General features: G+C 29.6%; 3 protein-coding genes across 3 annotated transcripts; 2 read left to right on the top strand and 1 right to left on the bottom strand.

Moving 5' to 3' along the window:
- Positions 1-167: 167 nt before the first annotated feature.
- CYCB1-2 (cyclin-B1-2) lies at positions 168-2,795 on the bottom strand. Its single transcript, XM_004249275.5, has 6 exons — positions 2,641-2,795; positions 1,834-2,042; positions 1,492-1,740; positions 1,275-1,400; positions 943-1,191; positions 168-843 (listed from the first exon to the last, which is right to left on the bottom strand). Exons 1-6 carry the CDS (start codon positions 2,675-2,677, stop codon positions 325-327), a joined length of 1,389 nt encoding a protein of 462 aa, XP_004249323.1. The 5' UTR covers positions 2,678-2,795; the 3' UTR covers positions 168-324.
- A 3,738-nt stretch (positions 2,796-6,533) lies between these two features.
- LOC101248630 (tubulin beta-5 chain) lies at positions 6,534-9,764 on the top strand. The gene is made up of 4 exons (XM_004249274.5): positions 6,534-6,937; positions 7,856-8,254; positions 8,364-8,633; positions 8,844-9,764. The coding sequence occupies exons 2-4, from the start codon at positions 7,861-7,863 to the stop codon at positions 9,521-9,523; spliced, it is 1,344 nt and encodes a 447-aa protein (XP_004249322.1). The 5' UTR covers positions 6,534-6,937; positions 7,856-7,860; the 3' UTR covers positions 9,524-9,764.
- Positions 9,765-22,471: 12,707 nt separating this feature from the next.
- LOC101248344 (probable mediator of RNA polymerase II transcription subunit 26b) lies at positions 22,472-27,578 on the top strand. Its single transcript, XM_004249273.4, has 9 exons — positions 22,472-23,885; positions 24,493-24,558; positions 24,660-24,742; positions 25,798-25,850; positions 25,974-26,101; positions 26,197-26,224; positions 26,334-26,668; positions 26,749-26,839; positions 26,993-27,578. Exons 1-9 carry the CDS (start codon positions 23,439-23,441, stop codon positions 27,127-27,129), a joined length of 1,368 nt encoding a protein of 455 aa, XP_004249321.1. The 5' UTR covers positions 22,472-23,438; the 3' UTR covers positions 27,130-27,578.
- Positions 27,579-27,753: the final 175 nt, after the last annotated feature.

Genomic DNA, 27,753 nt, shown 5'->3' with positions numbered 1-27,753 from the left:
AACGTATTCAATGAAATGACAGGTATTTTATGAAGAGGCTCAAGCCAAATTTCACATATTATACGCGATATTGAATCATGTCCTATTCGCAATCAAAGTTTGTTAAGGCCAAGACGAACCACAAGTTAAATGATGGAAAATTTGATACAGTGTAACAACCTTTCACATTGTTGATCAAATAAATTGTTTCCAATTGCTCAAAATAAATCTATCACCAAGGAACTGAAATGATTCCTTTAGGACAGCAGATACAAATTTCAATGCATTGTTTAAATGAAAAAAAGAAAACTTCAAAACTATAACTAAGCCCTCTCTCCTTTTTATTCATGAAGAGCCCAACAGGGAAATGGCTGGAGGATTCAGTGCAACAGCACCTCTATGCGAACTCGAATACTTCCTGTATATCACCCTTAGCTTGTGTTGTGGTGCCTCCATATGATAACTCACCAGCAGCTTAGCACAACCTAGTAGCTGAGACTCTGAGAAACCAGTATGCAATTTCAGTGTCTCATTCCAAAAAGGACTACAATTAAGCGCGTGTCGAGCAACATAGACTGCTGAAGCAGCAATCATCGACGAGCAGTAGCTATTCGTAGCATAATTCATCAGCCCCAATTCAGCTAGGAAATAAACCATGTTTTCCATTGAGGTCACATTGCAAGAATTCAAGACAGTGACATTGGCTTGTGCATCAGAAACAGCAGCTTTGATGAATCGAACAAGGAACACATAAGGCGTTGGTACCGTTAAGTACCACTCCAACTGTCCAAGAATCCTTTTTTCCATTCCTAAAACCTGCTCATGATCATAAGCTCTGTCTGAGATGCACACAAAATCATTCACCTGAAAAAGTACATTATCATCAAATTGTTTCGTTAGTTAGTTACTTAGCAACTCGAAAAAATGGGAAAGTAACTTGCATAATTGAACTTATTAGTATACCTCAGGTGCCCAAATTTCTTCATATTTGGATGCAATTAGCATAGCACTCATGCCTACCAACTGCAATTCCCTCCTTGATGTAGTCGTTACAGCAAGGTAACGATCAACGATATTGATGGTGAGGTAAAGAGTCTCTTGATTTAGCTCAAACTTTTGATGTACCTCAATCAACCAATCAATCAGAATAGACCTCATCTTTTCATTTATCTCAGGCTGTGAATCCATGTAATCATGAATTCTGCTCTCATTCTATGTAACATCAAAAAGAAAATTGTAACGGTAAGTTCTATATACATTTTAAGATTTGTGAAAAGAACAAGAAAGATATTTACCTCAGCTATCTTATAGAAGGTGTAAATATCCTCAACATATTCCACCACTGCCAATTCATTATTCACATCAGTAGCATCAATGTCCACAATCTGGTTCTTTGGTTTATGACTTAAACCACAGGCAGCCTTTACAAACAGAAGCAAAATCAGATTATCATGTAACGGTCCGATAAATGAAGCATGACATTATATGATTGATAGAGGATTAAATGCTCACCTTACTCCTAGCAGTGAGAGTTGAAGTAAGAGTTGCTGCTTTCTTCATTGAAGAATCATTAGCAGCCTTCTTCTTTTGCTTGTTTTCCTTCACTTGTTCAACAGTATCAGGACTAATTTCGATCACCTCAGGCATTGGTTTTACAATGGCTGCTTTCTTCTGAGCTGGTTTTCTTGCTGCTGGTGCAGCTTTAACCGGCAAAGCTCCGTTAGCAACAATCGGTCCATCGCCATTAACAACCATTGATTTCTGTTAAGAGGTTAAAAAACAACAACCCCTTTATTAGTATAACAACTTCAGTTTGAACATAGTAAGAAAAATTAAGACTTTTAAGTCATAAACCTTCTGGTTATCAGCTGCAGCTTGTGCATTAGCAAGCAATTGTGCACAAAAGCTTCTCGTTATGGGACGAGATACTTGAGGAAGCGGCTTTCCCCCCTCAACCCCACCACGCACCGTTACCATATTCCCAATGTCACCAAGCGCCTTGCGGTTTCTCCCTTGTGCTCCTGCCATATTCTTCTGCTTTATGGCTCCAGGAACTGCCTCACCTGACCAAACGGGTGATTGATTCTATTAGTTTCATAGCCAAAATGTCTATGAAATAGATTAACATTGGAGCAAGATTTTGTAATCATGATGAGGATTAATAATAATCAAAGATCCCCTCAAAGAACAAACATTAGCAACAACGTACACAATGAAATTCCACAAGTGGGGTCCAAAAAGGGCGATGTTGTAGACAGTTTCTAATAGACCCTCGAGAACAAACATACCGAGACTACCCCTCAATAATAGACATCAACAACAACATACCAATGAAATCCTAGAAAGAGTGGCGTGTATACAGCCTTACCCCGACTCTTTCCAATCGACCCTCAAGAACAGACATAAAAGGTAATAACTAAAAACTCATAAAGATCAACAAAGCAACAAAATAAAACTATCTTTTTGATGCCCAAGATTAGTATAGTAATCAAAGAACCCCTCAAAGAAAATGAGGAATCTCAGATCAAATTTACAAACCCCCTATTAAAAAGTTTAAGATTTCGGTATAAATAAACATGTCAATCAGTGATTAACAAGAAACCCAAAAGCAAGAATCAAAAGATGATTAAAATAAATGAAGCAAAAACACCAGAATCTAACCTCTGTTTTGTTGTTGAAGAACATTTCTTGCAGCCATTTCTCAAAAATCTGAATGAACGAATGGGTTTATCGATACGGGTGTCGTTGATATTTCCCAATTTCCCTCTTACCTTCTCTCTGAGAGCCTCTGAGAAACTGTTGATTTTTTCAATATACTGAAGAAGACGACCCCTTTTTGAAGCTTCAGAACCGGCGCTTCTGTTCTAACGGTCGTATTTTTTTTCGAAATAATAGCCGTTAGATGAGAGATAGATCCGACGGTGCTGATTTTGTTTCCTAAGTTCCATTAAAACTAGCCGTTGGGTTTTTGATAGTATGAAATTGATCTTAATTTAGTTAGATGGGATTATTAATACTATTATTATTAGTCAAAAGTCTTGTTCCGACATGTAATTTGTTATCAGTGACTTTCAAATACGCATAATGTTATAAAGAGTTATCTGTCAATAATAGCATTAACTAGTTATTATCTGATATAATTATATTAATGGTAATCTAGAACATGTCTTTGTTGTTAGATTTTATTTTTATATTTACATTGGTTTTCATGATTCGCATCAATTTTACATGAATTATTTATTTGTATGTTCTTTTTTATAGGAAGAAAAAGAAAAATTCAATGTATTAGGTTGAAACTAAATTGAAATTTGAATAAAGAAATCGATAAATTTAAGTTGAACTAAAAAAAATGAATACAATTCAAATATGATTTACTATTTTTTAGAGTTCGAAAATAAAAGAATTCCAAACGAAACTTATCATGTCCAATTCGAACTACGATGTAGAAGAAAATATTAGAGTTACATTCTAAGATTGTGGTATAACTGTTAATAAAGTGTGTTTAGATCTTATAAATTAGAATTCAAATTATTATAGTGTCAAAAATATTACGTATGATATAAAAGTAATAGAATTATGGCAGATGTCCATAACTCCTAGAAGTTACTCCCATTACACTTATACGATCATCCCTTGAACTGCATCACATTATTTCACGCCTTTGATCTCCCTTGTGATCTTCGCCCTTTGCATATTCATATTTATGTACCTTAGCTTTATGTAACGCTATAAATAAAGATACTGAGATTTGAGAATCATGTTATATAAATTTTAGAAAAATAAGAAAACTCTCATAAATCTATTAGAATCGTTACTTTTAACTTCATTTTATCATATGACATTTTATCTTATTTTATTTATGTATAAAAAGGAAAATCTTGTTGTAATTAGTAAAGTTTTTATCATGTATGTGATCGGAATATCACAGTTTCAACTTTGAAGTCTTGGAGACCTCCTTTTGAAATTGTGTACAATATTACTATTATGATTCGATCTTTTTTTATATACCTTACAAATATAAAAGCTTTAATACATCGAACAACTCATTTTTAAAATTTTTTATTATTAGCTATATCATATAGTGATTATTAGTGATCTGAGTACCACCATGGCCAACCTGTCACCACTTTGCTTGAGCCTAAAGTATGCAAAACCTTTTCTTTTTTTCTCTGCACAAACTTGTTTATCACAGTTAGAGCTATCACTTTTTCACTAAGGTATGTTGGACATATTGAGCCGATAAGGATCGCGGTGAGATGGATAAGATTTCTTCATTTTTATTTAGAGGTTTTGTGTTCGAATTCTGAATGTGAATTTTTTTTTGTTAAAAAGTATTTCTCTCTTAGTAAGCCCTACGCAACACAAATTTAAACAAGGCAGAGCCTCGATTTAAACATTGCTATGTGAATTCAAAATTCTATAGGTAAAACTTCATGATAGTATTCTGATATTTCATTTGTGAATTTTGAATCTGCATATGACGATAACTATTTTTCTATTAATGTGTCCTAGACCCTAGAGTTCCAATTGTGGATTTTCGATCTATATAACAATAACTATTTTTCAATTAAATAGTAAATAAAAAGTGATTATTTGTAAATTTTATCGGCAAATTCACCGAGCCAATCAAGTCTCATTTCCATCCTTATAGGCTGGGCTTGGGCTTGGACTCTTCAAACATTTGCTTATAAAATCCAGCCCAATTCCTCTTGACCCGGCAATTTATTTCTTTAATCAATTTTTAAAATTCATAAAATTATTTCTAATTTTCGATCAAAAATTTACTCATTAAATGTTTTGATATTAGCAATAAGTTTTGAAATGTATGTTTGATTCTATAAACACTTAAATTTTCACATGCAAATAAAGTTTTTGTTGCGATTATTGAATTTGACACTGACTATATATTTCGATAATGTATCTATATAACTACACTTTAAAAGAATATTTTTGCTTAAAATTTTAGTTTAATGGTGGTTGTGACATTCAAATCTGTACTTTAATTAGGTAAAGTAATATCATCAACCATTCCACTTAATCATTATTTTAAGTACAAGTGAGTTAGAAGCAAGTTTGAGAGATACATATATCTTTTTTTTTCCATAGGTACACAAACGTATTATCAATTTCAAGTATTTATATTAAGCCCGTTATTGATCATAAATTTTAAAAAAATTTATAACTAGTCAAAACTAAAGTTTTGAAGAAAAATCACTTTTACTTAAGTCTTTTTTTAATGTAAAATATATATTGAAACATAATTTCGAATTTTAATAAAATCAAAATTTTCAAATTTAAACATCAAATTCGTGACGAAAGAGCTTTATTATTCATTGAAACAACTAAAAAATAGGTGCTAATAAGAGTGATACAAGGACCAAGGCAAATCACATGCTAACAATCTTATTTCATGTGATCTCCATTTATATATATGGTGTACTTAATTAGGGGATTTATTTGTCTCTTTGCTTAATACCATGTTCCCTTTACTCATTACTTGTCTTGTGAATGTATGACCAATAGAGATCTAACAAGTGAGAGCACCCTCTATTTATCCTTATAAATATAAAATACTTTGCTTGATTTGTTTTCAAACATATCATGTGAGGAAAACAAAAGTGATCACATGGGAATTTTTGTGATTCATACACCTAATTTTTTGAACTAGGATAATTCAAATTTTGTTAAAAATATATTTGATTTCTACAAGAGTATTGATTTTGATCTAGGCACAATATTTTAGTGATCTCTTTGAATTTGAGAAAGATAGTATTTTACATATCTTGATTTTTTTGTGAATATTCAAGAATTTATGAAATATTTTAGTTATTTTTCGTGAACTAAAGTTTAAAGTGGAGTGACCTCTAAGAAATTCTAATGAACCGTAAATTTTAAGAACAGAAAAGTAATCTTTTTCCGTAAGAATTTATTTTAAGTTTGATAAAATTTTGATATCCATAAAAATACTAACTTAATCTATTAAATTCTATCAAATTCACAGCTTGATACCTAACTTCGCCTCCAAATCTCATAGTCATAATTGTATCATCTAAGTTGAAGAGAGTAGTTATGACTTATGAGTGTATAGTTTACTTGCCTTTCAAGGTAGAATAGAAGAAACCCATTATATTCATTTTGCAAAAATTCAAATCTATTTTTGTTATATTAGTTAGAGTGGAATGGTATGAAAATAAAACAAGATCGCTTTATCGATATAATGAATATTTAAGCTATTGATTTTTACTTCAATTAAATATGATATCTCATAATAATAATAATAATAATAAAATATTTCAATTAGATATCTTATATTTAAATTTTTTAAATATTTTTTTAGTGGTAGATAGATGGTAGCTCTTACTCAATTTTTTTTAAAAAAAGATTATTAAAATTAATTAAACAGAGTGAATATAAAAAAAAAATGATATAATTGGAGCAAATTTGAAAAGTAATAAGAACCTATTTGGTATGAGGGATGAATAAATTTTTTTTTAGGATTAAGTTTATCGCATATTTAGTTAGGATAAAGCCGCGAAATTATTGCATTATTAATCCCACATTAACTTCGGGATGATCCCAACAATATACAAATAACTAACTTCGAGATAATTTGTTTCCTACGATTGTGAGAGGACATTCAAGTAATTTCACATTAGAAAGGACATAATCGTCACTAAAATATCTCTCAACTAATATATTTTACCTATAAATCAAATCTCACCATTTTAGATCTCATCTTGACCGTCCATTTTCCATCATAGGGGTCCAGATGTAATAAGAGGGAATAAATTACAGCCGTTGATCTTTCCCTCTTGCTCATATAAAATTCTCTACTGAGCTTCATTTCCCTTACCCCTACTCTTCTCACTCTTTCTACTACTCTCTCGATCGAGTGAGTAGTTCTACTTCACTGTTCATCATTTTTCAGATCTCTTCAGTTTTCTCTCCGGTTTAGAAGGTATGTTTTCTGGTTACTGTTCGCAGATCTATCGTTTTTTGAATTGCATTTGATGATTTTTTGCCATAGTAGAGTGATGTTTTTTCTCATTTTTATGGTATATTTTGTGAAAATCTTCTGTGTATGAATGTTGTTCTTAGATCTGTGATGTCATCGTATTTTTTGATGATTTGTATAATGATTTTCTGCTATCGTAAAATGATTGTTTGCCTCATTTTCCTTGTTTACTATGTGAAAATCCGCCGCGTACGATGATATTTTTAGATCTATAATGACATTTTGAGATTTTTTGGTTCATTTTATATAGTTTGATCTGTTTCTGCAATATTTTGTACTTGAATATTTTAGATCAATGAGCTTTCTGTGTTTTTTAGCTATTGCATTTGTGATTTTTGATGATTTTTACTGTGATTAGTGATTTTCTGCTACTTGAAATGATTTTTGCCTCATTTTCCTTGCCTGTTTGTTAAAAATCTACTGCATATGATATCATTGCCTCATTTTCAATGTTTAGATCAACTGAACTTCTGATGTTTTGCTGATTTTGAGATCTGAGATATACTGTTTGTTAGATCACATGTTGTTGATTTGATGTATTTTGTATAGAATGTACTGTGATTAGTCTATTTGTTGAGATCTGTTGAAAATGTGATTTGTATTGTTATTTGTGTGAATAATGCCTTTGATGTCATAGAATTGGATCAGCATTTCGTAGTGATATTGATGCTATTTAAACATTAAAATTACTTCAAGCACTAAGGTTTATCCGCTGAAAGTTATGATTCGATCGGTGAATGCTGTGGCGATCCACTTAGTTTCATGAGAATTAGATGTAATTGATTGTGAATCATGAATTTTATAATTTCTGTTGTGGTTTTCAATATAAGAGAAGAACTTAAAACATCTTGTTTGTTACAGAAAAAATGAGAGAAATCCTTCACATCCAAGGTGGACAATGTGGAAACCAGATTGGATCAAAGTTCTGGGAAGTTGTATGTGATGAACATGGAATCGATCCTACTGGACGCTATGTTGGAACATCAGATCTGCAATTGGAACGTGTCAATGTGTATTACAATGAAGCTTCATGTGGGAGGTTTGTTCCCCGTGCAGTGCTCATGGATCTCGAGCCTGGTACGATGGACAGTGTGAGAACTGGTCCTTATGGCCAGATATTTAGGCCTGATAACTTTGTTTTTGGCCAGTCTGGTGCTGGAAACAATTGGGCTAAGGGTCATTACACTGAGGGTGCAGAGCTTATTGATTCTGTTCTTGATGTTGTCAGGAAGGAGGCTGAGAATTGTGACTGTCTTCAAGGTATATTCATGGATTTGAGTTGTATTTCTTATAATCCTTACTCGGCAATACGACTGCTTAATTTGGTCAATATTGTGGTGTTATTGATGTATTTTTCTACTTTTTGCAGGTTTTCAAGTGTGCCATTCACTTGGTGGAGGAACAGGTTCTGGAATGGGAACTTTACTGATCTCCAAAATCAGGGAAGAATACCCTGATCGCATGATGCTCACTTTCTCTGTGTTCCCATCACCAAAGGTTTCAGATACAGTGGTTGAGCCATATAATGCTACCCTTTCAGTGCATCAGCTTGTTGAAAATGCTGATGAGTGTATGGTGCTTGACAATGAAGCTCTATATGACATTTGTTTCAGGACTCTCAAGCTTACCACACCCAGCTGTGAGTATACATTATCCAAATTGATGATTTTACTTTTTTTCGATGTGCTTTGATTATCAATGTATAGATTTGACTTTAGCTTTCGCCCTTTTTAACCTGGTGGAAGTGTAACCTTCATGTATAATGTTTTGTTATAAAGTGGCTTCTCCAGAATTATGATATGTTTAGTCATCTTTTATTGCACTTGCTAAATGCATTATCATGTTGCAGTTGGTGATTTGAACCACTTGATTTCCGCTACGATGAGTGGGGTCACTTGCTGCCTCAGGTTCCCGGGTCAATTGAACTCTGATCTTAGGAAGCTTGCTGTTAACCTGATCCCCTTCCCTCGTTTGCACTTCTTCATGGTTGGATTTGCTCCTCTCACTTCTCGTGGTTCACAGCAATACCGTGCACTTACAGTCCCAGAGCTGACCCAGCAAATGTGGGATGCCAAAAACATGATGTGTGCTGCTGATCCACGTCATGGTCGTTACCTTACTGCCTCAGCCATGTTCAGGGGTAAAATGAGCACCAAGGAAGTTGATGAACAGATGATCAATGTTCAGAACAAGAACTCTTCCTACTTTGTCGAATGGATTCCAAACAATGTGAAATCCAGTGTCTGTGACATCCCACCAAGAGGTCTCTCAATGGCATCTACCTTCATCGGAAACTCCACTTCCATTCAGGAAATGTTTAGGAGGGTGAGTGAGCAGTTTACTGCTATGTTCAGGAGAAAGGCTTTCTTGCATTGGTACACAGGTGAAGGAATGGACGAAATGGAGTTCACTGAAGCTGAAAGCAACATGAACGACCTCGTGTCTGAGTATCAGCAATATCAAGATGCTACTGCTGATGAAGAAGGTGAATATGAGGATGAAGACTACGATGTGCAGGAAGAGAACTGAAGAAACACAGTACATTTTATTATATTTTGTGTAATATGTTTCTGATCTCCCTGGGTTTTGAGCATTTCTTTTTCTTGTATGTGTTCCATATTTTGTTTACACTTTGCTGTGAATTGAATGCTGGAGAGAGTGATGAGCGTGGGTTTGTACTTTGTAGTTGCAATATTGCTTAAATATTTGTTCCATCTTTTGTCGTTTTTGATCTAGAATTTCTCAAGAAGTGAAGAACGGCTTGTATAAATGTTTATTTATTGTTTTAGTAGTACTGAGTATTGGTTAAAGTTGGCATTATTGGGGGTCATGTGTTATATCAGTCCCCTTGCCATGTGAGGCACCAACATGGTTTTGTTTCACCATGTGCCTGATGATAACGTTCCATGTGCAGTTAACAGCCTTCACTCTTTTTGTGCTGTTCCCATTTCCCACCATACATTTGTGCACGTTGGCTGTCAACTTGTCATTGTCATATAGCAAGACTAATGGAACCCTAGCCATTTTCTTCCTTATAGTCAAAATTATTTGTCTGTTGGTACGATACTGGTGGAAAGTAACTGATATTTAGTAGAATGATTAAGATGCGTACACATATATCATGGCATGGGTTTAGAAGGGTAATTTCAAATAATAATGTTGTTTTACTAATTTTTTGACTTTTATTGCTTTTAGTTAGTATCATTTTTGAATAATTAAACAAAATGTGTACCTGAATAAAAGTTAGGTTCAGCAGGAGACAGTCGGGAAAACTAATGATAATTCAGTTTTAAGTGAACAAGAAAGTAAAGAAACATTGGGAGAGTGGTTGGGGGCTTCATAGTAATTTCAATGATTTTTAAGAATTCTGATGATGCAACAATTCATCCTAATGGTGATATTATCTAATTTGGGCGATACCAACATTTTTTATAAATATATTATTAGGTTTAATATTTTAAAATATATCCAACATATTTGTTATGTTTTGTCGATATAGAATTTGCCTAAAGTATCACATATACAGAGGTTTGAGATTCGCCTAAACTATATTAAATGATGTGATTTATCCCATCAACGAGTAACTCCAATATTACATGTAACAATTCATATTAATAATGATACATCTTTTTTTCATGTAATTTTTGTGAGCTATTGTTAGGTTTTATTTGTTCTAAAAAAATTTACCATAAATAAGTTTTTCTTTTAGGAAAAGGTTTCGGATTGACTAATGCATTACCTGGTAAGAAAAGGTTTAGGACTCTATAATTAGAGGAATGTTCCTTCTAACTTAATCAGCATTCACAATGTAGTCTTAAGGGCTTTGAGAGTTTTGGTTAGTGGGAGAATTTATGGGTCACAAGTTTGATACGTTATCACTTGTGTGAACCTCCCATGTATTCCGAGTGAATTAGTTGAGGTTGTTTCTCTCTGTATTATGTACTCTCATATTTATAGTGGAACTAGTCCAGCTATGGAGCTAGGTGTACACCGTCACGTCGAGACTCTCTTTCGAAAGTGAGATACCGGCTACCCAGCTACATGATGGAAGTCCCCTCGGTCAATCGTCACTCGACAGCTCAAAGCTGACCGGTACAACCCGCGTGCTTGCCTACTCGTCTTTCACCAGCCTATTTGATATTTATAGTGGATTGCTCATCTCCTTTGTGAACATAGGACGATTGACCGAACCACGTTAAATCTTTGTGTCTTTTAATATATTTCTCGTTGTCTTCTTACTCGTGGTCTTTCGAGGTTTGCATTGCTAGCTTCCACATTTACACCTGCTTATTTCCGATCCTAACCGCCGTTACATTTGAAAGAATTTATCCGACACGTATCCAAACAATAAGTAACTTAGAAAGAAAAAAAATCAAAGTGGTAAACTTAGTTAGCACTGCATTATTATTTTATTTGATATAATTGATATGATTAGTTGGTGGATGAAGACGTTGTAGCTCCCAACTGTCTCTTTCTGTCGGCATAAATTAAAAATTAAGAAAATTGAAACTTATCATGAATTGTTTATGTTATATATATATATATATTATACTTTCATTTATAAATTAACTTGATAAATATGTTCTCTAGTTGAATAAATTTACCTAATTTCGTTTAAATGACTCGTTATGTCTTTAAACCCGACTTATGCTTATCTAATTAATTTAACCCGTACAAAATATCCTCTATGTTATATTTGAAATATGAATATAAATATCGATAATAAAAGAGTAAACAAATATAAATCTCACTAGATTAAGAGAAAATTACGTGAATTCCTATTCTTTTACGTGAAATCAAAAGTTCATTGGGCTGAATATGGATATCAATGGGTCAGGCTTTGGTATTCTAAAATCTAAAGCCCAAATCCAAATTCGCATGCTTTTAAGCCCAACAACTACTACTTAATATTTCTAGGGAAAGTTACTCGTATAAGCAAACATATACTGGTTAATTAGTTAATTAGTTATAGTTTGCCTTAATGATAACTTGCGACTTACTTTTTGAGCTATACTTAGGCGGCTTAGCTTTCCAGTTTTGTATAATTCGCACCTTTATATAATTCAGAATTTGTTTAAATTTTGTATAATTCAGACTTTATATAATATAATTTGTATAACTGCTTACACTTCTGATATTTGTAATTGTATACATTTGTTATTTCAAGCTTTTATAAATAACTGAACTATACAAATATCTGGCAAATCATACTAACCTGTGAATTATACAAATCCGCGAATTATACAAATACAACAGCTAAAACTATATATACAAGTTTATTGTAGTGACTATTTGTGAAAGTTACCCTATCTTCTACCACCTATTTCTTTCTAGTCTTTTTTTCACTTAAAAGACGTGAAATTGTCATGTAGAATATCACGTATGATTTATGTATCTATTTATTTAATTTTAAACAAGTTTAAGTGTTTAATTATGTGCATTCAAAATTAGGATCATAAATGTCAGCTAAAGCCAACTTAAAGAATAAGTTTATGTACTATGTCATTTTTTCTAACAAGTTAATATTATCTTTAGTTTTCGGTCACAATGAAATTTAAATAAAGTTAACACGATTCTGTTATAGTTTTTTTTTTATGTATAATAATCTTTTATTTATTTCCGTAAGAAGATAAAATTAGATTTTTTTTCTATATATGAATTTCAAAAACAGAAAATTACTTCAAATATTACTATCATTTGAGTAAATATAAATGAAAATGCCACTCTAGATAATCATTTTCTTGTCTTTGATTAAACTATACTTGTCTAAGTGTAGAGAAAAACTTATTTACTTTTTTATGCATTTTAGAATTTAGAGAAATATGCTCTAATTACTTTGGAGATATTTCTTTGAATTGATGAATAGAAATAATTTTTTTGTTCCATAAAAATATGTTAAAATTATATATATTCTATCTTTTTTTTTTTATGAAATTACACGAAATATTTATAATTAATATCAATTCAATTGAATACATGTTTCTCTTTTTAAAAATAAATAAATTCATTAATTATGGATGGAAGTTTATAGGAAACTGCTCTTTGGGGGAAAAATAGAAGTCCATTTGGTCAAATACCAGCTAATATTAATTACTAATTTGACAATAAAATATTTAATTTTTCTAAAAAAACAAGTGGAGTAGTTGACTAATAACAAGTTTATTTTCAATTTATCAATTTTTTTCTTGTTAAATTAACAACCTAAATAAATAATTATATTTATACATTTTTTTTAAAAAAGCCTTCCACTGTTGACCATATTCCTCATACAAATAATTGAAGCTAAGCTTAGACTAGACTTCATATTTTTTTTTTATGACTAAACTTAGACTTTCCTTTACCAAACAAATATAATTTCCATTAGGTTGACCAAAATATTTTAGCATTTTTATGAAAAATAAAAATATTATGACCATTGAATATTACAGAATAATTAAATTTAAATTTGTGCACTAAAGAATTAATTCCAATTTTTTTTAATTTTAAAATATTGAACCTGAATTCTCTAGTTAAAAAATTGATGAAATCTTAACCATGAGATTTATAACTTTTTGTTGGATTATTGTATATTTGTAAATTTATGTGAGGTAATAAATCCCAATAAAACAAATATATGGTTGTGCCAAAAAACAAACTTATTTAATTTGATAATTATTACACTCTTTCTCTATCCCTATTTAATTGTCCACTTTAGAAGTGACACACATATTAAGGCACAAATTATTATCATAGGTTAGTTATAATTTTACCCTTAACTTAAAAGATTATGCGACTCCCTAACTATAATAAATGTGTTTTTTGATACCAAAAAGCATGCATTACAACTTAGTATTCCCTCCGTTCATAATTGTTTGACAGGTATTGTCAATTTAAATAATTAAGAAATAATTAATCACCTTTTTCCAAATTTGCCCTTAATGGTAGTGTAGTTCAATTGTAAAGTTAGGTAAATTTTTGATATTCTTGATATAGTAGGGTTATATTAGTCAAATTACACTTTGTATTAAATTTTTCTTGATACGTGTTATGATCTTAACATGACAAACAATTGTGGACGGAGGAAGTAGTACTAGAAATTTTCTAAAGCTAAATAAGAGCATATTAGGAAAAATATTATTGTCCTTTCTTGATTTATTAAATGGACAAGTAAATAGGGAGTTAGAGACAGATATAAAAGAAAATATATATAAAAGAAAATATTCCCACCGTTTGGAAATGTTTGTCATGTTGCGCTTATCGAAAATCAATTTGACTAATTTTTAAAGGTAAATTAGATCACATTAATTCGATATTTTAAATAAAAAAAAAATTAGATATTCTAAAACTATATGAAAAGCAATATGAATTACAATTTTTTGCATATTAATATGATGAAAACATGTATCTTAAAATGTTAGTCAATTTTTTTATAATTTAACTCTAAAAATAAAAATCATGACAAACAATATTGGGCGATTGATAAAATGTATCTTAAAATGTTAGTCAAAATTTTTATAATTTAACTCTAAAAATAAAAATCATGACAAACAATATCGGGCGAAAGAAAATGTATAACATGCATGTATCTTCTCATCTCGAATAGATGAATAGAAAAAAACATGTTCAAAGTTTTAAATTAGTTCTTCGAAAAGCATAATGTTTTGATTTTGAAAATTACTCATAATTATTTTCTCTATTTTAATTTATTTGTGTTTGGTAGAAGATGAAGTACTGTGTTATTAAAATAAATTATTTTTTAACGAATTAACATTTTGTTATATTTGTGTTTTTTGTTTATTAGAAAATAAGCATATTGATATATCTAATAATTTGAGGTAAATTGTAATTATAATAATATTATTTTAATTTATTTATTTATAACGCTCAGCCATGACGTCAAATGCTACGTATAAATACAAAAATAGATGAAAATTTTCTCAATAAAACTACTTTTTTATTTCTATTCATTGAATCAAATTTAGTTTGTTAGCATTTAATGAACCATTGAATATACAATTTTGGAAAAAGAAAATCACATTCGAATTCTATGAATTTACAGGATATTTTGGATTTTAAGTGTTAATTTCAATAAATATTGAATTAAAATAAAATCTTAATTTAAAAATGAGTAAATTATTATTTGATTTGTTATTAAATTATGTGTGACAGGGGTTACACATAAAAGACCACATAAAAAATAGTTTTATGGTGACTTTGTAGATTTATTTTTCATAAATATTTATATACATTATTTCACAAAGTATTATATTTGTTTTGATAAATGATTTATTTAGATAAATTATATTGCTCTCTATCATTATATAATATCACACATTTATAATTTAAATAATAAAATTATAAAGAAAAATAGAGTTATTATGAAAAAAATTGGGTAAAAAATGAAATAAATTACTAAATAATATAAATAAAAATAAAATGAGAAGAAAATATCAAGATAACAATAATTAATCGTCATATAAAATGAATCTTCTTAATGTTATCTATAATAAACTTAAATAATATGATATAATATAATTTAGAATCTTCTTAATGTTATCTATAATAAACTTAAATAATATGATATAATATAATTTATGTAACGATCAAAATAAATATTATATGTGAACGTAATACTCATCCGATAAACTTGATGGCCAGTAAAAAAATATATTTCCTCGTTTAAATCATTATATCCCATTTGCTTTGCAAATTAATTATAATATCTGTTTTAATGCTTCATAATTTTATAATAAGGCTAAAAATAGACTTATCTTATCAAAACATGTTTTAAACAATCACATTCCGTAATCATCTTCAAGAGTCATTAAAAATTTATTTTAAAATTTGCGTCTTAACATAATTATCAATATTTAATTTTTGTCTCTACTACTATCATGATAAACTTAAAAATAACTTAAAACTTGATATTTGACTTTTTGAATAACTGGTACAGTGGATGGAGTTATTTTTTTTCCAGATGAGTTTTAAATGTGTGAATAGGAATTATAAAGCGAAGGGTTATGATTTTTACGAAAAGTTTTGTTTTTCTAAAGAATTGTTAGCCGGAATCATTCAAAAGATTGTGTATTTTTCAAAAAGGTGTGATCTTTCGGAAAGATTATCTCTTTCAAGGAATTGTGACATTTTCGATAAGACTAACTGATACATTTTCATACTACCTTTTATTGCATATAAATAGAGAGACTTTCTCTCATTAATCTGCATCGAATTCTTCACTTCGTGTACATACATTTCTTACAAGCCAAATCAATCGATCGAATATGTATGTGTGATCTTATTATTGTCTTTTTGAATTTGTTAAAATTATCAAAAATTAAAACACCGCCACTTTCCATTAGATTTTACTTTTATAATTTCGTGCTATATTTTAATAACTTCTTTCCTATCAAGATATTAAAATCCTCATATTTAAATATTTCTATACACATTAAATCTTCTACATTAATAATTTATTTCCAAATCAATACCTAATAATTGACCTTTACTCGAAATAAATATTTAGTTAAGTACTCCATTTTTTCAAAAACATACAAAATCAAAGTGTACTAAACGAAAAAAAAATATATCATATTATATTATGGGTCAATTTATGTAATTTATTTAATATTTATACGGAGAAAAAAAATACAATACGTTATCATTGAAGAATTGTTTATTAGAATTAAAAAAAAACCAAAATAAACCCTATCATACAATAAACGTGTTGAATAGAGAAAGCGTTGATTACTGGACACGTGGCAGTGTATATTTTATTAGGAGGCTAAGTTTGAGATAGGATCAGATGAGTCATCCCATCCATATTTAAGGTATTCGTATACTCGTTCTGTCTCAATTTATATGACTTAATTTGATTGATCATAAAATTTTGAAAAAAGAAATAGTAAGGAAAATATTTATACATTTTAAAACTATTTTTGAAAAAGTAATATGTTTTTACGGTTTTCGCCAAATAAGTGAGACACAACATGTAATGGAGAATTCAGAAAATTTTATTAAATGAGTTCGAAAAACATAACGTCTATGATTTGAGCTCGTAATGTTAAAGGTGAATTTTGAAAGCTCTAAAGTCTAAACTAACGAGTCAACCTCTAGTCTTGTTTTGAGAAATTTAATAAATGCTAGAAATAAAAAATATGAATATTATTTTTTATTGAGGATGGTCGGATCTCAGCCACCTACTCCCATTGTTTTAGTTGGTTTGTCTGACGCTAAATCCATGAAAATAAAGAAAATTTTTGAATTTTATGTTCTCTAACTAGTGGTTAGATAAATAGAATATTAATTTATTATTTTTAATCTTTTAATATTAAATATATCACGTGAAAATTAAAAATAATTAGAAACTTATCAAAAATTAAAAAGATATTTTTTTAAAATGAATAATAAATAATAATATTAACGCAAATAAATTGATTGGGAGTGCTACATGATATTTACACTTCAATAGTGATATTTATTTTTATAAAAAAAAAACGTGATATTTGCTCACTGGCTCAAATTATTTTTACTAAAGCCATTTGTTAGCACGTGAAAATAATTATTCTATATACTTTAATTTATATGCTTTATAAGATCTACTTTAAAAGAAATAGTATCACTTTTAATATTATGTGTGTGTTAATACGTTGATTTCAAGAATATAAAATTTATTGGTGTATTTAAGAAATTTAATTTTTTTTAATCGTTGAATGAGCAATGATATAACTCGTTTTTTAGTTAAGTAATATGAAAAAAAATTCTTGAAAAAAAATAATATTTCGTTTAAATTTTCATTTTTCTTTATTTTTTATTCACACCAAATTAAGTCTAACAATAAGTAATTTTTTACTCTGACATTTCTTTGTTTTTGACTAAACTTTAAATAGATATTTCAACATGATATTAAGATATTAGTTTGTTAAATAACCTATTAAAGGAAATTGCGTGTATTATATAACAATATACTTAAATATGTTAAGTAGATGGCAAGTTAATGTGTGTTATACAAATAATAAGGTACAAGTTTTTCTTTTAATTAAATATAATTTAATTAAAAGATAATATTGACTCCTTTAATAGAAAGATAAAGTTAGTTAATTAGTTTCATTACTTCAAGTAATCGTTATTTTAATTTTCTTTCTTAGGAATATTACGGTCGCATCTTTGCTAGGCAAAAATTGACAAATGTATGTAAAATATTATTTAAACGTATTTATATGTAATATAGATAAATATTATGAGAGATATGGGTGGTGGGATGGTGCTACGAGTGATTGGAGTGAAGATGAAAAATCATTCGTAAAATTTGTATTTTTTCTCTAGTTGCACTAAGACAATCATTTTGAGGAACTTTTTTTTTATAGTAAAAATAATTTTCAAGCTAACAACATAAGCTTCACTAATTTAAGACATAATTACGTGTTTTCTAATGAATTTCTGAAATTATCATTCATGTAAGATTCGATTATCATCCATATCTGCCGCGTTCAGATATATGTATCTTGGATACATGGGGTCAAATTTGGTATAATTTGTTTAATACATTGTATCCAACTGAATTCACATATATATGAATACACTAATTCTTTTGGTCGGCTCTCTCGATATATTCTTATATTTCAAATGTATCTGGTATCTTAAATACCAGATACATTTATCTGTTATCTCAGATATCAGATACATGTATTTGAAATATACAAACTCTCTCACTCACCTTTCTCCTATCTCACTTGAATCTATCCATCTCTTGCTCCCCCCTGTAGCTATTATCTCGCTCGTTTCTTAAATTTAATTTGAAGTTATTTGTTACCTCGTTTTGTTACTCTTTTACATAGTTTGTATAAAAAAAATTATATTAAAAGAGAAAATATAAAAAAAAAAGTGACCAATAGTGACCATAAAGTTAACATTATTATTCGAAACGCGTAGACTATAGTATTGGAATTTATAATTTCTTTATCACTAACATGTCCTAATTAATATAAGTTGACTTCATGATGAATTATTTATTGGCAACAACTATTTGCCATTGTTTTGGGCATATGTTCAATTCACACGTAACAAAGTTAAAAGGATCATTAAAAAAATAAAAATAGTATATTTTAATTTATTTATCTGATTTAGAAAAATAAAAAAAATGAATTTTATTATCTTAATTTAAAGACATGCCTCAATTTTATATTAGTTATCCAATTTTTTTACACTTTTCTAAAAAATTATAAATAAGAAGAATAATTTTATCAATTTATCTGTTTAATTTTTTTTGATAAAAGCTTTATAAATTTATTTACATTTTAAATAAAATAACCACAAAGGTTACTTATCCAATATTAATGTAGGAAAGGTGCAATTAAAACTATAACATTATAAGATCTTTTGCAATTATTGTCCAAATTTTTCTTAAATAGTGATCATATGTTCATCTTTTCTTGGTTTTTCCAAATGATGTTTAATACCCATATATTTTGGATTAGAAAAAAGAATTTGGCCAGAATAATATTTTATTTTTTAATTATTTTTACTTTTTCAATTTTAATGCTTTTTACCTAAAAATGGAAAAATGATTAGTTTATTTAACATAAAAAAATATATTTTTTTAATTTTCTGAATATTTAGCACTTCTTTTTATATTTACGTTGGGTAAAACTTTATTAAAGTGGGAAAGAGATAGCATTATCTATCAAAAAAGAAATTTATACTCGACAATTGAACTCAAAATATCTGATTAAAAAAAACATTTTATTCATTGCACCTCATTCATTGATGATCAATCCATCCTAAAACAAAAATAGGGTGTGTTTGGTATGCATACGAATATGATTTTTAAATGTTTTGCTCATAATTGTGAGAAATATATAGTTTAAATCTAAACGTTAAAAGGGAATTTAAGAGGTTTAAAAGTTTGAATTTCTCTTACGACGAATGATTCAGATTTTTTAATATTTTTATTTAGTTTAATCATATTTAATATTAACAAAAAGAAAAAAAAGTATTTCGCCAAAAAAAAATCATCATTACATTGTCATGAACCAACAATATAAACCCATTAATAAATAAATAATTAAAATAACGTTATGATAGTACATTTTTTTAATAAAAAAATAATCATGTAAGGTAAAAAAATTCAACATAAAAATAGGAAATGGGATGTGAATAAAACAAGCAACATAGTCATATGAAAAATGCATTGGAAATATAAATGAAAACAGAGTTTTTGTTTTGTTTTATTGAGTCGAACCGAATATTATGTTCTAAAAATAATTTAAATCTTTCATAATTTTTTTATATTATTTGATTAATTTAATTTCTCTGAAAATTGAAACAAAAATCTATTATACAATACTAGCAACAGAAATTAATAAACTTCAACAAATTCAATGAATAGAGAAAATTATATGACACTTTTTATCATTGAATTTAAGGATAATAATATTTTTATGAATTTCTTTTTCTAATTCAAAGTTAACCAAAGAATGAAGAAGTCCTAACTAAATAATAATATCACATAATAATAACTTGCTCATTAAAATATAATTTATATATTATGATTAATATATTAAAAAAAGAAAAAGGAAATAAAACAGACAAAAGACAAATTGGAGAAAAATGTAAGACTGAACACTCTAGATAAATTAAAAAAAAATTACCCTTTCTATTTAAAGTAAATAAAAAAATAATATTTTTTTTTAAAAAAAAAGCTCGTAAACGAAGGTTACAAACTTTAATGTGCTAAAAATGTCTTTAAAATACGTGTTGAAATTAGACGATATTTGACTAACTAATACTAATTAGGTTAACTTAGGGAACAATTTAAAATAAATACATATTTAAATCAAATATTTGACATTAAAGGCACATATAAATTAAGATATTAACAGAGGACGAATTTGTTCAATTTCACTAATTATGAGGATATTTTTGAGATTTTTTCATTTAAATTTTAGTAACATTAGTCGAGAAAACATAATAGAGAAATAAAATGTCATATTATTAGTTGCACAATTAAAAAGTCCAAAGAGTCAAGTTTATTCAATAGTTTAAGTTATAGAAGATTAATGAAATTCTAATTGAATTATAGGTATCAAGTAACAATTATTTTGTCACCAAAATATAATTTTGTAAAAAAAATATTATGATAGTGCAATTTTTTAAAATGAAACACGTAAGATAAGAAAATCCAACATAACAATGAGGACCGAGATCATATAAACGTTACCTCGTTATTGATAAATGCATTGGAAAAATAAATAAAAAATTAAAATTTTGTTTTGTTTTGGATCAAACAAAAAAATTCTGTTTTTTTAATGAAGTTTAATTCCTTCGTATATTTATTTAGTATTATAAATTAAATTCTTTCGAAATAGAAAGAAAATCTACTATACAACACTAGCAATAGAAATTACAAACTTCAACAAATAAAAAAAATTATATGGTACTTTTATTTACAAAATACAATGCAAAAATAAGTAATTTGTATGTTTATTAGGATTTTAAGGATAATAACATCTTTATTGAAACTCTTTTTCTAATTTTAAGTTAATCAAAGAACGAACAAGTCCTAAATAAATAATTATAATAATTTCACATAACAATAACTTGTTCATTAAAATATAAAAAGAAATATAAATTTATATATAACATATTATGATTTATAAACTACAAAAAAGGAAACAACATGAAAAAATCTAATATAACAAAGGGTGGTATAAGACTAAAACAGGAGAATTAATTTTTTAGTCCACTTGCTATTTTTAAAAAGGCAAAGATAAATTGGAGAAAATTTAAGTTAAACTTTATATAAATAAAAAATTTACCTTTTTTATTTGAAGTAAAAAAATAAAACTCCAAATGAATAATAGTATCAAATAACAATAGTTTGTCATTGAAATTTGAATTTAATATAATATTATGATATTTTTTATAAACAGACAGTATTATGATAAAAAAATTTAATGTAAATATGACATTTTATACGAATCAAACGTAATAAGACTTTTTCTTAAAAATTAAAATAAACAATGTGAATATATATTTATCCGTATTAATTAAGCATCTTATTATTTTAACAACTTATATTTCTTTTTATATAAAAATAAATCAATTAAAACATACTTTAAATATTTTTTTATTTTTTATTTTCTTACTTTTAATATATAAAAAATAACATTTTTTTCTTATTTTACCATCGATATTAATTGCTTACTCCTTGCTCATTTTTCAATATCCAAGACTATACATCATTCATCAATTAATATATTCACAACAAAATTATTATTATTATTACGAAATATATTAAAAATAGATAAATAAAAATAAATGAAGAGGATATATTATTTTGTAATTCCATAAAAAAAAACATATATAAAAAAAGAAAACTACTTCAAAGCAAAGAGATAAATCACTTCCTTAACTTGAAAATAAAAATCATTTCCTTTCAGATTTTTCTTTTATTGTTTTTCTATATTATGTCACTATATTTATTTATTTCTTATCATCCTTCTTTGAACTGAACACAGTTAAAAATAGTTTTTCTATGTCAAAGAGATATGAATAAAATCTATATCCATATCATTTCTTTAAACTTTACTTATGAACCTATATCAAATATGTTATTCTCATCGTTATCGTTGTCATCATCAAAGTTATCCTTATGAATTTCATCCATAAAAGAAGTTTTCAAAATCCAATTTCCATTCTATATACATATCAGAATTCGATTAGTTCAAATTTCACACTTATTCATACTTAAAATATATATTTTATATACTGACAATCTCTCGAGTTAAAAATGAAGGAATCAGAACCATCTCACCACGATCCATGCTAATGACCGAAGAAAATTGATCCTTATCACCTACCCCTAACCCCTACCCCCCACCCCCAACAGAGAAAAAACAATATTTTTTCTTCCTCTCTCTCGTGTCTCTTTGAACCAGCACCTTGTATTGCTTTTTTTTTTACAGAGAGAGAAATATAATTAAAATAATAAAAGATAGCTAGAGAGAGAAAATCTTCTATACTTTTTTTTTAACATATATTCTTTTTCTCTGGAAAAATTTCTTTCAATCGGAATAATTTTTTCTAGATTTCTCTTCTTATATCTCACCAAAAACTTAATCGGATTTTTATTTAATTTTTTTAATTTTGTTTTGTCATTTTGGGTTTATAGAGTTTCTATCATATGGATTTTTCCTAAAAAAAAAGCATAAAAATCTGTATCCGATTGCATTTTGCAGAACTGAATCGCCGGTGACACTGATTATTCAGTTTCCGATCATCGGAAAAAGTACCTAATCGGAAAACCAGAGGTTTTTATTGCTAAAAACCTTGTTTCCGATTAGAATTTGTATGATTTTCTTGTGGGTATAATTAAAATCGGATAAAGATTGAATTTGTATATTTGGGTATTGATAAATAATTGATTTTACGATCTGGGTTGATTTGTTTTTGCTCTGAATCATCAGTTATGGCGAAGAGTAGTGGGACTTTGGATAAATGGAGGGACTATTTTCGTACTGCAAATTCGGATATATTTGATATAATTGAGTATGCAGTGATGGTTGCTGCTGTTGATTGTCCAAAGGAATTTAAAATGAGAAGGGATAGAATTGCTGAAATGTTGTTTACATGTAAAGTTACTATGTGTTTTGGTTGTGAGAAAGTTGATTTAGCTGTACCAATTGCTGGTAATGATGATGAAGGAAAAATTAAGAGTAAGGATGAGTTTGGTGGTAGTAAAGAGAGCAAAGTTAACAGTAGGATAGATCATCATGATGTTGAGATGAATGTGAATCAAGTTAGCAATTATAGTTATGGAGAAGCTGAGGCATTAACTGAGGAAATGGAGGAAGAGACTCAGACTTTTGGGGAGGTGATGAGGATCAAAGATGTCATTGATAACAACCAAGCTGAGGTTCATTTCATCTCTATTGAATTTTGGTTATACTGTTGATTTGAAGTATTTTGCTGTGTTTGGATTTGTTCAGTCAAGAATTGGTGGACTCTGTGTATGTGAATTTGAAGTTTGTGTACTTTTGGGGTTGATCAAGAAGAAAATCTTGATAATTGAGCTTAAATGTTGTTAAATTTTTGGAGTTTCTGGTGTTGTATGACATATAACAATGGTTACTTTTATGGTTGAATTTAATGATTTGAAATTTCTGTTCTTGTGGGGTTGATCAGGAAGAAGAATCTTGATAATTGAGCTAATGTTGTAAGATTTTAGAACTTTTGTGGTTGAATTTGATGGTGATTCTATTTTCTCTACTAGTGTCTATAACTGGAAAATCTGATATGAGGTTGTTTTCATGTCACAGTTAGGAAACCTTTATGCTTTTCATTTCCTTTTTGCCCCCTTTTTGTTCCTTTGATCTAGTTGTACAAGGATGTTGCTTTCTTTAGCTTTAAAACAATGTATGAAGCTACTTTTAAACTCTTTATATCTTTTGCTATTTCACTTGCTTGGTAGTTTTGAGCTTTCCTCTAGTAATCGGGTTTTGAGTTATTGTTCTTTTTGACAGTCTGCAGAGTTGTTTGAGTGCTTAAGAAGGCTTCAACTAATGGCTTTGTCTGTGGAGACTTTAAAGGTTTGATCTTTTGACGCTTCCAAAATTTCATCTTCCATTTATTGTGGTTACTGTTTTTTAAATTTATTCTGGATGGACATAATTGATTGCTTCTATATCAGGCCACAGAGATTGGAAAGTCGGTTAATTCTCTCAGAAAGCACAACTCAAAGGATGTTCGGCATCTATCTCGGACATTGATTGAGTAAGTAACTCTTGCTTTATTGCTGAAATAACTGTAAGAATGTCGTCAAAATATGTATGCACAACACAGTTCTAGTAGTCTGATCCGGGGTATCTTTAATGTGGCTGAATTTGTTTTATCGCAAAGGTTTGAACTTTTGTCTTCGAGTTGAACTAACATGTCGTATTGGTGGCTCTGGCAGCTTGCTTTGTCGGTTGTAGTTTTGAAGCTATTATTACTTTTTAACGCTTGCAACTGTTTGTCGCTTACCGTTTATCTTTACCGTAAAATTAAGATTTCATCATAACTCAATCATCAATGCATACTAATGATGGTGATTGCTTCATTTATCGAGTGCTGAATTTGTTTTTATCGCAAAGGTTTGATCTTTTGTCTTTGAGTTGAACTAACATGTCTTTTTGGCGGCTCTGGCAGCTTGCTTTGTCGGTTGTAGTTTTGAGCTATTATTACTTCTTAACGCTTGCCACTGTTTGTCGCTTACCGTTTTTCTTTAATTGATGTTATCTTTAATGAAGATTCCATCATAACTCAATCATCGATGCATACTAATGATGGTCATTGCTTTATTTATCGAGTGCTGAATTTGTTTTTATCGCAAAGGTTTGAACTTTTGTCTACGAGTTAACTAACATGTTGTATTGGCGGCTCTGGCAGCTTGCTTTGTCGGTTGTAGTTTTGAGCTATTATTACTTTTAACGCATGCCACTGTTTGTCGCTTACCATTTTTCTTTAATTGATGTTATCTTTACCGTAAAATGAAGATTACATCATAACTCAATCATCGATGCATACTAATGATGGTCATTGCTTTCTTCATCGAGTGCTTCGCAAAATTTTTGTGACTCACTTTGGTAGTCCCTTTTTATTTATCAGAAGTATATGACTGACCTTGCTCCTTGCCGCTGTAACTTGAGCTCTAGTTTTGCTGTTTTGTATACCTTTTTTTTTATGCAACTTTCTGATCTACTGGTTGGGTACATCGTCTATTTCTATGGAGTTGCTTTAAGTTAGAATTCTTCGCAGCTTATTGCTGATCACATTTTAATGGATCACAGGGATTGGAAGGTCTTGGTAGACGAATGGGTGAATGCTACTGCAGCCTTTGCAGGTTAATTGCTCAAGAGTTTCTTTTGCTTCCGTTTCAATCTTCAGTAAAAAATGAATCTCTCATATGTCGTCATTCGCAATTCTGAGCTGAATTTTGAACTGATTTGTTATTTCTTGCTTAAAGGTAACGAAAGCACTCCAGAGTCTATGAAAGCATCTGTAGTTGATCAAGACGAGGAAGGACTTCCTTCCCCGCCTTTAGATGACTTAGCTTTCTTTTCTGCTCAGACCACTTCAATTGAGTTGTCACAAGTATGATCAGCTTACCCTCTTCTAGAAAAATTGATTATTTTGTTTGGTCGGCTGCCACTGACTTATTTTCTCTTTGTTGTTTGTGAACAATGAAGTTCTTTGATGGCATGGATGATGATGGAAGTGAGTAGAACTTGTGTCCATATTCTTTCAATATCCCTTCGCTATTCGGCTCTTTATTTGGATTCCCCTCTAATAAAGGTATATTGTTCCAATTGGGGATTTATTTCAGATCCTCGAAACAGTGGGGGATTCAATGTGAACCGTGGAAATGGCCGAAAGCCATCACTAGGTAACCAGAACATTCCTCTCCAGAAGAAGCAGTCTGCTGATTGCTTCAATGCTTCTCCCAAAGAGAACAAGGGTGAACAACAAAAGAAACAGGAAGCTGTAATCAAGAAACAAACAACAGTTGCCAAACCAACTAAGCCATCTGGAGGTGAATTTGGGCCTGGAAGACCGACAAAACCAGCCTTGGAGCAGAAGCTCAAGGTTAACGAGATGAACTTCCAGCAGAAATCTGATAAAGGCACAATTCAAAAGAGGCCTGTGGCGTCTCAACAGAATGTGAGTATCTGAAAGAAAGTTATCTTCTGATTCATGTGTAAAGCTCTGATCCCTATCTAATGTGTAATTTCGTCCTATAGAAGCTTAGACATTCAGATGAGGATGCTGTTCAAGTCAAACTCGAGGCGACTAAAAGAAAGCTCCAGGAGCGGTACCAAGAAGCTGAAAAAGGTTGGTCCTCGCTCCTCTTTAAACTTTTTGGATACTTTATCTGGATATATACAATGCGTGTTCGGTTTCCTTATGAAAACATTGAAATGAATTGATTGATGACTGTGAGGTCCCCGATAACGATCTGAATGAATTTTTATAATTGTCCTTCAGCCAAGAGGCAGCGGACCATACAGGTTATGGAGTTGCGTGATATCCCAAAGAAGGGCCCAAATCAAGGTGTTGGCCTTAAGAATGCTCATATGAGACCTGGCAACAATAACAGGCATTGGACAAATGGACGTCGTTGAATTCATTTCAACAGACTGTCTCAATAAGTTCTATAGTTTCATCCACCTCTGCAGTCTATTCTCTTAGAAAAACACCGATGACTCCTCAGCTGAGTAAATCCTCAACTTTCTGTGTAAACAAAGGATCTCGTCTAATTGACCTCAACATAGAGAGGCCACTCTCAAATCGGGAGGGGCACGTTAATGTTATCGGAGTTACATTATGATGCTTAGATAAACATTTCCTTAGACCTTATGATGTAGTACAGGGGCTTGCGAATTTCGGTTTAATTTTCTTTTTGATCTTTAGGAAGGACATAATATCGTCCGTTTCGGATGAACCATCATATGAGCATTAACCATATGCTTTCATAGAAAACCCCTGACTGTAAATTTGCACAGAATAAGTGCATTGAAATATATGAACTAGAATATAAAGTGATGGTTACATTTTGGTCTTTTTTAGACAATTAGTTGAGCCATTTGAGATGATTTTGTCCTATGTAGCAACAGGTAAAGTTCTTAACCAGATGTCCCGTGTTTCACCCTCGGGAATGGTGCGCCACCCCAATAGGTCATGTAGTGCGCGATCATACTTGTTTGTTGACTTTGTTGGTTTTGGATAAGGATTTGTGTAAAGTTATT

The sequence above is a fragment of the Solanum lycopersicum genome, chromosome 10 (assembly GCF_036512215.1).
Source record: "Solanum lycopersicum chromosome 10, SLM_r2.1".
NCBI classification, from domain to species: Eukaryota; Viridiplantae; Streptophyta; class Magnoliopsida; order Solanales; family Solanaceae; genus Solanum; species Solanum lycopersicum.
This window is presented reverse-complemented; position numbering and strand designations above follow the sequence as displayed.